The sequence below is a fragment of the Halichoeres trimaculatus genome, unplaced genomic scaffold (assembly GCF_033239565.1).
Source record: "Halichoeres trimaculatus isolate MK-OKI-2021-1 unplaced genomic scaffold, fHalTri1.1 fHalTri1_scaffold_16, whole genome shotgun sequence".
Classification (NCBI taxonomy): Eukaryota; Metazoa; Chordata; class Actinopteri; order Labriformes; family Labridae; genus Halichoeres; species Halichoeres trimaculatus.
Window position 1 is genome coordinate 10244841 of NW_027437194.1, and position 10592 is coordinate 10255432.

At 40.6% G+C, this 10592-nt stretch overlaps 2 protein-coding genes across 2 annotated transcripts; both read left to right on the forward strand.

Moving 5' to 3' along the window:
- Positions 1 to 1352: 1352 nt before the first annotated feature.
- stc1l (stanniocalcin 1, like) lies at positions 1353 to 4452 on the forward strand. The gene is made up of 5 exons (XM_074690651.1): positions 1353 to 1556; positions 2360 to 2502; positions 2590 to 2697; positions 2833 to 2936; positions 3797 to 4452. The coding sequence occupies exons 1-5, from the start codon at positions 1442 to 1444 to the stop codon at positions 4086 to 4088; spliced, it is 762 nt and encodes a 253-aa protein (XP_074546752.1). The 5' UTR covers positions 1353 to 1441; the 3' UTR covers positions 4089 to 4452.
- Positions 4453 to 5207: 755 nt separating this feature from the next.
- On the forward strand, positions 5208 to 7199 carry LOC141805766 (fibroblast growth factor receptor 1-A-like). The gene is made up of 5 exons (XM_074690955.1): positions 5208 to 5331; positions 5722 to 5894; positions 5971 to 6094; positions 6253 to 6446; positions 6987 to 7199. Exons 1-5 carry the CDS (start codon positions 5208 to 5210, stop codon positions 7197 to 7199), a joined length of 828 nt encoding a protein of 275 aa, XP_074547056.1.
- Positions 7200 to 10592: the final 3393 nt, after the last annotated feature.

Sequence of the window (10592 nt, forward strand, 5' to 3'; positions counted from 1 at the left end):
ATATGAAAAATCTTATTAAAACCATATCCTTTTTTTTGCCCTCGTCTAATCCTTCATCATACCTTTGATTTTTAAATTCATATTTTGCTTTTTATCTATTAAGGACTTCTTTTATGTTGCTGAACAGATATATTTACAAGGATGTTTACTCGTTCTTTTGTGTTTGCATGAAAACAACTTGATTTTGTGATTAATCAGTCTGTTGGATTTGAAATCAGGATTTTATTAAATAATTATTTATAAATTATTTAAAGCCTCCATGTCAAACCTTTTCCCACAAGGTGTGTGTGTGTGTGTGTGTGTGTGTGTGTGTGTGTGTGTGTGTGTGTGTGTGTGTGTGTGTGTGTGTGTGTGTGTGTGTGTGTTAATGAAAACCAAAGTGTGTGTGAGCAGTCTGAGATGTTTATCAGCCTGTTGACCTCGGGGCCTGCTGGGGTCACTGGTTCTTGTGGTGAACCGGTCCATGATGGAAACGGAATCACTAACGACTCTCCCACAATGCACCTGGAGCTCACACACTGATAAGACACACACAGTTTTCCACGTCTCTGACAGACCAGGTGAACACCTGAATCATTAGTTCACTTTACATATTCCAGAGAGACAATGACAAACCAGATTACAGCAGCGTGGCTCTGTAGTAGAAGAGTCCAGGTGATGAACTGACCTGCCTGCAGTTCTGACTTGTGGTTTAACTTAATGTTACCTCCATGTTTTGACATAGAAAAGTTTTAAATGCAGGACTTTGAGCTGTAGTAGAGCTTTTCTGAGTTTGTTATCAGTTAAAGTCTTCAAACTGTTCCTGTTGTTCTCAATCAATGATCGGCTTCTTCTGCCTGAATGAACCACATCACAGGAGACGTGACTGGAATCTCAGTGAGGCTTCCTGTTTCCTGTTCTCACACCTATTTTTAGAAACTCAGACTTTATTAGAGCTACAGATAAACAGCATGTGTTCATTAAAGCAAACAGCAAACTAATTAATTCTGTTTTATCGGTTTAAACCTGCTGTATCTGTCTATTTGCATGTTTGCAGCATACTGAAACACACTCCGATTGATATTTACTTCTACTTTTGGTACTTTTGTCTTAAAATAAATTCTTACTTTTGTCTTAAATAGGATACATTAGAAATATTTAATGCTAAGGAAAGTTGAGGTGTTTTGATGCAGTGTCAGAAAATCTGAGTTTATAAATACCTCCAGAGTTCACACATCCCTTATCTCTTGGTATGTGTGGAAATATCCAATTACCTGTGAGTGTTAATTACCTGTATGAATAAAACATTAACAGCGCCCCCACGCGAGAGAGGTGCACTCTGATTGGTCAGCCTGGAGCCGGTCTGATAGAAATACCAGGTGAGGACAGTGTGTTAGTCCACAGCACCCTGAAACACAGAGACCTCTTCATCCTCTTCCTCCTCCCGCTCAGAGACAGCAGCATGCAGCCCGGCTCCGCTCTCCTCCTCCTCCTCTCCATCACCACTGCGGCGTGCTTCGAGCTACTGCCTGAAGAAGGTGCTCCCCGCCGGGCACGATTCTCTGCCAACAGCCCGTGTGAGTCCCGATTCTTTGCAGCACTTGATGGCTGCTTTACGGTCTTTTTCAAAAACGTGTCTCTTTTATTTTCTTCTTATGGTAACCAATGACTTTGAATATCTGTATTTACTTTTCTTCTACAACAACAACAACAAAAACTACTACTACTACTACTACTAGGCTACTACCACTACTACTATTACTACTACTGTCCCAGTAATAGGGGAGACTGGGACAACTTGGAACACTCCTTAAACCAGTTTCTCAGACACTTTTCAGACTTTATGGTTTTTAGGTTACAGATTAATTGGTGTGCCTGAACCCCTGGCACATCATGGTGACTGCTATTTAAAGTCATTTTTGTAAAATGCAGTGCTCCTCAGCCAGTTTGAAGATTTTTTCTCTAAGTGTTTTATTGGTCTTAGGGCATGAAAGAAACAGTTTCCAATTCTTTTAACAAATATTTGAATTTTTCTGAAATTTACAGACATGCATCAAAGGGTTAAAAAGACCATCAACCTCAGCGAAACAAAGCTTACTTGAATTTCACTCAAGCTGTTGTTATTATTATTATAATTTTTTATCTGGCGCATAACGGGACCCAAACTTCTATTTCTTAATTTTATAAGAAGTTTCTGATGCTTTTAATTTAAAACTTATAAGTTGGCTAAAATATGTAATAAAAACCGACAAAGTGTCTTTCAAAGCTGAAGTAAAGGATGCTTAAACACTTGAATTTTGGACTTTTACTGAAAGTGAAACTACTTCACTTGTTGATGATAACTACATGAGTTTAAAATTGTGCTTTTCTGTGTTTGCAGCTGATGTGGCCAGATGTCTCACCGGGTCTGTGGCCGTTGGCTGTGGATTCTTCTCCTGTCTGGAAAACTCCACCTGTGACACTGACGGCATGCACGAGCTCTGTGAACTCTTCCTCCAAACAGCTGCTACCTTCAGCACAGAGGTCAGTTAGTCCACCTGTCTGTTCTTTTGCCTGTTTCTTTACCTGTTGGTCTGTGTTGTCTCACATGTGTGTGTTGTCATCCTGAAGGGTAAAACCTTTGTGAAGAAGAGCCTGCACTGCATCTCCCAGGGAATCTCAGCCAAGGTGTTCCAGACCATCCGCCGCTGCAACATCTTCCAGAGGATGATTGCTGAGGTGAGTACAGTCAGAGTGACATCAAAGACTGTTGGGACGTATGGATGTAGATGCTAACTAAGCTAGTGGCTTTTGCTTCTGAAAAAGCAGGAGAAATTTCTTTTGTTTGCTAATGTTTTTCTCATCATCTTAAAGGTGCAAGAGGAGTGCTACACTAGCCTGGACATCTGCACTGTGGCTCGAACCAACCCTGACGCCATCGGGGAGGTGGTCCAGGTGCCCACACACTTCCCTAACAGGTGAGGGCTTGTGATGCACACCAAACTTTTTGTTGCATTTCTACTGCATGGGCAGTTTGCTGCAATACATATTTCACAGTTGACTAACAGAGCATCATAATATTTTAAGGTCTGAAGACTAAAGCTGCCTTTGAACTAAGTGGTCCAGAATTTTTTTTCTTTATTTAGTTCCTGTTAAAACATTCCCCAGAACACAAGCCAAGTGAGCCACCAGACCAGTAGAGGACAGTTAGACAACAATGACAGCCTTTCAGTTGAAATTACATCATATAAGAAGACAGACAAGCCATGTAGCACTGCAGTTAGCCTGTTAGCATAGAGGATCTCAGACTGGTCCTGGTTTTGATGGGGCTTTATTTCCCTGCTGTCAGCTCTTGAAAGGAAACTAGCTCTAGAGACAAAGCTGTCCAAAGCTGGTCGAAGCAGTTTGAGAAAGTTTTCAACAGCTGTATCTTTGTTGAATGGCTTTTGTTTTGTCTCACTGCCCTCTACTGGTCTGGAAGTGTAGTACAATTGCTTTTATTTCTTTCCACCATACGTCACTGGTCCGATTTGAATAATCTTCATAGGACTTCAGGCCTTGGTGGCAACACAAAGTTGGGCCCCAGGAGTTCCATTTAGTTCCTTTAAGAGTAACTGGTCCAAAATCATGTTTTGGGTAACTGAGCATATTTTGATTAAGCTAACAGTTTACACAGTTACAGCCTGTTTCAAGGCTGCTAACTGGAGCCACCTACAGGACGAAATCAAAGCTTTTTAAATTTATAGGTCAATTGGACCAGGAATGTTTTAAATGGGGCCCAAGCTCCAACAGACCAGGGGTCAAAGCTAAACCTTTATGCTTCTTTCCTGTTCCTCAGATATTACAGCACCCTGCTGCAGGTCCTCCAGGCCTGTGACGAGCAGACAGTGGCAGCAGTGCGAGCTGGCGTCATGGCCCGCCTAGGTCCAGACATGGAGACTTTCCTTCAGCTCGTCCAGAACAAACCCTGTGCCCCTGGATCCAACGCTGCCGCATTCAACAACCCATCCAGCTGGAGGAACATGCCTGTGTTCAACGTCCAACCCGGCTTCAGAGGACGTGACCCCACACACCTGTTTGCAAGGAGATCCGTGGACAACGTGGAAGGCGGGCCTACAGAAGAGAACTAGAAGACTCTCACGCACTCACAGTCACGCACATGCACGCTGTCCTGATTGTTTCACGCTCACACAGAGACGCAGCTTTACACAATGATTACCTTTAAGCTTTAAGCAACCACACGTGTTCTTATTGTTTGTTTCATGTTTAATTACTCAGTCACACTCCCAACTGGCTCCACTGAGCAGACTGTGTGAAAAGGGCCCTCTGACAGTGATTCAAATTGATATTTATTTTCCTAAAGTTATTTTATGAAGCTGTTATATTTAATGTAGAGAGAGGTAGAGGCTGCAGGGCTCAGAGGATGCTCTCACGCTGGTCGTGGAGTGCTCTCTGAGTCCTGTTTGGAGACGCTTTGCTGGTCTGGGATCACTATATGTTTAAAACTGTTTGAACAAAAGGCTGTATGCCGACTTGGCTGCTTTTTGTTTGAAATAAATGATATAAGAATGATTTTGGCTTGTGTACATTTTTAGTTATATAAATGCTGTTTTGAAGCATTTTACCATAAAAATACTGGTTCATACCCAAAAGCAACAACAACACTTTGGACATCTGATTGGTTAAAAAATATGTAACTGATCAGAGAGACTATTTTCAAACTAAATCAACTGCTATTAAAATAGATGATCTGACTAAGTTGAATGAATAAACACATCCCAATTGTGTCGAATGTTTAACATCTGTAAGATGTAGCCCCATAATAATCAGGTTGCTTGCTTACAAACTGAGTATGATACCTTAAGTTAGTAAAATCTATGTTTTATATGTTTTCTTAAGGAAAAATGTGCCCCAGATTCACTACTCAACACCTGCTAACAGGTGGCAGCAGATAAGAATATCCAGATGTGACATTTTGGCAGATTGTTTTATTCAACCTGTTCGAAATGGTCTTAAAGGGGTCAATGTATCTCCTTTAACTCCCACAGGCAGGTTCCTGTGTCCTCTGCCAGACCCGCCTCCTGAGCTCTAATTGGTCACAGCTACTGAAATGTGATTAGCTCGTCCTTGTTGCATAAAAGTTTGCTCCCAGGGCTTTCTGCCATAAAGTTCTTTCACCTTATCGTGGAGGAGGAATCTCTTTGCTTCAGGGAGTTTGAAGTGTTTCCTGTCTGAGTTACCAATTCACAATGTCTTTTCTACATCACGTCCTCCTGGTGCTGTCCTGCATCCTGCTGGTTCTGCTGGTCCAGGCTACTGGGACTGTCCAGAGCCTGGACCAGTCCAGGCCGTCTACAGAAGAGACAGACACAGGTCAGAGTCCTTGTTTCTTTGATGATGAAGTGTTGGAGGATGGTATCTTGATCTGTTTTTGAGATGGATCAGAAAGTTTAGATCTGAACAGCAGGGATGTTTTTGTGATCCAGTGATAAGAAATGAGTCAGAGGGGCAAATAAATGAAGCAAGATTACGAAATATGTTGACTGAAACTGATGTTTTATCTTGTTAATACACACACCAGTGGAAGTTCATGGAAAGTTTATGTGAGGACTTTGCAGTTGAATTGGGTCAAAGTGTGACTAAGATCACATGATGAAGGAGGATTTGTGTAATGCAGTCCAACCAGGAAATCATAAATCTTAAACATGTTTATTATCCCAGATCAGGTTTAACAAAACCACCTTACATCTTGTGTCTCATCAGATTTTGCACCACGATGGGTGAATCCACAGAAGATGGAGAGGGGTCTCCAGTCTGTTCGTCTTGGTCTCTCTGTAACGTTTCAATGCCAAGCAATTGGAAATCCTGTCCCCACCCTGCGCTGGTTCAAAAATGGGAAAAATTTTACAATGGACCAGGGACGGGAGGGATTCAAGGTGAGTGTCCGAGTGTATCTACAAACAAAAACAACTTCTGTGATGGTAAGACTGACTTTATATCTTCCAACGTTAGGTCAGACGCAGATTATGGATGCTCAAGACAAAGTCAGTGGTTCTACCTGATACAGGAAACTACACGTGTGTGGTGGAGAACAAACATGGGCGTCTTGAACACACCTTCCAGCTGAATGTGATTGGTGAGAGCATCTATTGCCTATTGAAATAAATTTGTTGATACCAAGATTTGTAGCACAAGGAGCTCTTTTTTAGCACTGAAAAATTGTGAAAAGCTTCGCTAGAGTTGTCAAGAAGAACTTACACTTCCTGTGGTGACTTTGATCACTGTGTCTTCCAGAGGCCCGTCTTAGTAGCCCAGTCCTGGAGGCAGGTCTGCCAGCCAACCAGACCGTTGTTGTTGGCAGTGATGTGACTTTCAAGTGTAAAGTGGAGAGTGGGAGACCACCACCACTCGTGCAGTGGATGAAACACATCACACAGAACGGCAGCAGATACGACCCGAATGGACACCCATACTTTCTAGTCTTCCAGGTCACTGAACATTCTCCTCTAAACTCGATTAGCCTTTGGTTACAAGTTCTGATTTCTGTCTGTAGTCCAACACAAGTTGCATTTGGACCAGAGGGTCCAGGGACTTTAGCAATCACAAAACAGCAACAGACCAGTAGAGGGCAGCAAACCCCATTTCCACCAAGTGGTTCAGTTCTGTTCATCTTGGTATGGCATGCATTTTGTGCCGTTTGCTTTGACTCGGACTGGGATTGGTCTCCAGACTGCAGTGTCCCTAGCTCCTACTCTTGGGGGTTGGAGTGGTATGTCTGGTTCCCCAACAGAAGGGTACCAAAAAGTGGGACGGTACAGGTTGGTAATTAGGGGACCTGTCCCAGGATTGGTCAAAGGAAACGGCAAAAAGTGTTTGCCTTACCAAGACGAACCGAACTGAACCGCTTGAAGGAAATTGGGCATTAGTCTCGAGAACTTGTTTCTGTTGTACTGCCCTCTACTGGTCTGGAAGTGTACAGTGTAATGTGGATATGAGGTGCTAACTCTCAGTTTGTGTTTTGTTTACAGTCTTCAGGTACCAATGAAGATGGGTGGGTGTTGAATCTAAAGAATGTCACTCTTGAGGATACAGGATCGTACACCTGCCTCGCTGCAAACGCCATAGGTTATTCTTTTCGTTCAGCATGGCTCACTGTCACCACACGTCCTGTGCTATCCTATGAGACCACAGGTGTTTTTCATAACATAATCAGATCAGCTTTCGATGTTCTGTTTGGGTAGGACAGAGGAGGAGGGACCGGAAATATTGTGAATATAGATTTTACTTTGGTAAAAACATTAAGGCTTCAAGACCAGGATAACCACTCAGACATCAACAAACATGTCCTTATTCTTTTTTTCTGAGTAAACTGACTCTAAAACAACCTGTTGTGTTTACTTTATCTTAATTACTCTTTCCTGTAAGATTCAAATATATTCAAGTAATGTTTTTACCTGTGCAGATAATCCACTGCCTGCTTAAATAAATGAAGCGTGAAGGAATGAAGTTCTGGTTAAGGTCATAAAATAACAGTGGCTGTGTATTTGTGTAGTTTATAAATGAGCCACCAGGTGGTGTCAGTGCATAGAACTGTCCTTTGACCCTCTGGGTTCCTTTCACTAACGTGTCTGCAAAATATTAGCAGAATCAGTCTTTACTGCTTTCTGAAAAGATGTTTCAGTTTCGCTACATCTAAACTTCTTTGAACTTGACTTAAGATTTTGTGACATTTCAAGGTCTAAAAGCATATATATATATAACACTGAATGAAAGACAATTCTGTGTTGTTGTTTTATATATATATAAAACAACAGGGAACTGTCTTTCTTTCAGGAGCTCTTGCAGTTTTCTGACTCACAGCATGTCTCTTTACTGACTGGCCACATGACGGCAGCACAACAGAAAAACCATAAAAACAAACTAAAGGGAATGATTTAATCTCAAATTTTTCTGATAGGGATCGAAACTCGGAACTTGGTCTGTTGATAACTTGTTAGAAATTGATTAGTTCATTGACATTGTTATCCTTTATGCTCAATGATTCCTTTGTTGATTCTTTACATTCCACTGGAGCCACATTGACTATCCCCCCTAGCAGTTTTCCAAGAAAACTTTTATTCAGGGTTTTCTGCTTGAAGTTTTACTGAAGAACTTAACACACAGAGAAATGTAAATCACTCTCCCTACAGAGGGGTCAACATGTTATACATCTCCTGGAATTAACCAAAAACGATATATAGAAAGCTAAGTGCCGGCTAGATGCTAATGTAAATGGAAAATTACTTGTGTATATGCCAGTGACACAAATCAAAGTGAAGGAAAACACCAGGACAGGGAGCAAGAACAACAAAATAAAACAGGGGACAAGTAGACCCAGGAAATACACATGAAAAAAGCAGCAACCTTCAGCGTAAAAATATGATGCCCAAGTTGAACCCCCAAAATATGCAATTCCTGGAGTGCCCACTAGAGGCTGTCAGCAGAACCAGCACAAACCACATACACAACCATTCACAAAAAATAAATGGATTCGCTCTGTCTTTCTGTCAGGAACTTTCTGTAATGTGTTCAGACTCTTGGAATAATCTGAGCCTGTCAGTGACAAAAATAATTAATGAAATGTTGGAGCCCTTTCAACCTGTTGATGAAAAAATTTGCCCTTGAAGCTTATTTGTAGTCCAAACTGATGTGAAGAAGCCTCAATGAAAGCTCTGGCTGGAGTACTCTGTGTCTTCTATAAAAGGTAAATATCATCACTCCTCAGTGTTTGTTCAGGCGTGCCACTTCGATGGCGGGCTGTAAAGTGACACCATGATGGCTCTCACTCAGCCATCTGTTGCTGAGCTAATACCTGACCCATAATGGCTCCTCACCTCGGTGCTAAGGCCCATTACCTCCCATCAGGCAGGGTGAAAATGACTCTTTACACCCCACAAAGGACTGTTTACCCACGGCAGCTCAGTGGGGAGCTCTGATGGCTCTGTCTGCTGAGGTGTCTTTGCTGACGGCAGCTGTTAACAACCTCCATCTCCAGGAATCAGAGCTGAGAAACACAAACACGACACTTGCTGTGTTTACTGACGGTGTGCAGGAACACGATCGGAAGCATTTTGATAACTTCTACACAAATGTCACAGAAAGGGGAAGGTAACTACAGAATTAAAAGCACATAAAGAAGCAGCCTGTGAAAACAGAAGTAAAAAAATGCAAAACAAACAGACACATTTTATGCTACTTCAGCTCTGTAGCACACAGTCACAGCATCTCTTTGTTTCCGTAAGAAACCTTCCACAGGCTACATTCACCACTAAGTCATGAAGTGCAAGAAAAGACCACTCCTAAAAGTAAAAGGAGGGAACCAGACACAAACCAAGAATTATAACAAAAGTTAGTTCAAAGATAAAGTTTCTTTGACAAAAGATAAAGACTGTTGTGAAGTGAATAAAAAAGATTATGTCCAAAGTAAAGATGTAATGTTATAAGAAAAAAAGTGTTACAAGAGTAAGCTAGCATTATACAGGCTTTGAGTTATAATCTATCAAGTTCAAAGATGTAATTTTGTTATAATGTTTTAATGTTATCAGATTAAAGTCCTTGCATGACGAGATTCATGTCCTCATGTAACATGGAAGGTATAATGTTATGTTATGAGATTAAAGTTATGTCACTTAATCAAAGCTTCAATGTAATGTGATTAAGTGATCACAAGATTTAAGTCATAATTTAAAAATACTGAAGTCTGCATGTAATATGATTAAAGCTGTAATCTAACAAGGTTTAAGAAGTTATGTGACAAGATTACAGTCCTAAAACTTTTGGATTACAGTTAAAGTGTTGAAAGATTGAAACTGTAATGAAACAAGAAAAAAGTTGTAATCAAACAAGATGAAAGTCATAAAGTTACTTGATTAAAGCATTGATGTCAGAAAATTAAGATGCATAGTCAAAAGATGTAAGTTTTAATGTTTTAAATGAGTTTTAAGTCATAGTTTTAAGTGATTAAATACATAATGTGACAAGTTTGAAATTGTAATAATATTAGATATCAGTCATGTTTAGGGATGTAATGTAACAACATTAAACAGGGAGTAAAACAAGGCTGAAGAAACTATGTTTGTGTGACTTAAATCAGAATGTTATCAGACAAAACTTGTTGTGTAATGAGATTTAAGTTGGAATGTAATGAGTTTAAAAAAAACTTTGTGTGTGATTAAAGTCAAAAAGCTACAAAAACAAAGACGCAATGTAACGAGTCTATTGTTGCAACATTACAATATTAAACTCACAGTATTAGGTTTGAGTGTATTATTTTTGGAGATTAAAGCTTCATTATAAAAGTTTTCAGAAAAATAGTTGAATCATTCCAAGAATAATACAGTACTTTTATGAAACTAAAGTTTCAGTGGCTCTAATCCTACATCTGAGTTCCATGCTACACAGAATACTGGTAAAATGTTTGTGTAAGGCAAAAGTTTCGGGGAAATCTGCAAAACAGTCTTCTCTAAAGAAATCCAGCAACTTCTTTTGGAGTGATGCAGATTGTTGGAAATCCAGACCCCTCTAGGGGAAAATCGGATGTTGTTACAGCAGGAAACAGAAAGCAGGGAAGGACGAACGAGCCAGAGCAAACGCAC

Bases quoted from the DNA above. Each gene is read 5' to 3' on its own strand.
- LOC141805766 (XM_074690955.1), top strand. From the start codon at position 5,208: ATGTCTTTTCTACATCACGTCCTCCTGGTGCTGTCCTGCATCCTGCTG. The intron at 5,895-5,970 runs GTGAGTGTCCGA...TTCCAACGTTAG, and splicing joins AGGGACGGGAGGGATTCAAG to GTCAGACGCAGATTATGGAT. The intron at 6,095-6,252 runs GTGAGAGCATCT...TGTGTCTTCCAG, and splicing joins CTTCCAGCTGAATGTGATTG to AGGCCCGTCTTAGTAGCCCA.
- stc1l (XM_074690651.1), top strand. From the start codon at position 1,442: ATGCAGCCCGGCTCCGCTCTCCTCCTCCTCCTCTCCATCACCACTGCG. The intron at 2,503-2,589 runs GTCAGTTAGTCC...GTCATCCTGAAG, and splicing joins CTGCTACCTTCAGCACAGAG to GGTAAAACCTTTGTGAAGAA. The intron at 2,937-3,796 runs GTGAGGGCTTGT...CCTGTTCCTCAG, and splicing joins CCCACACACTTCCCTAACAG to ATATTACAGCACCCTGCTGC.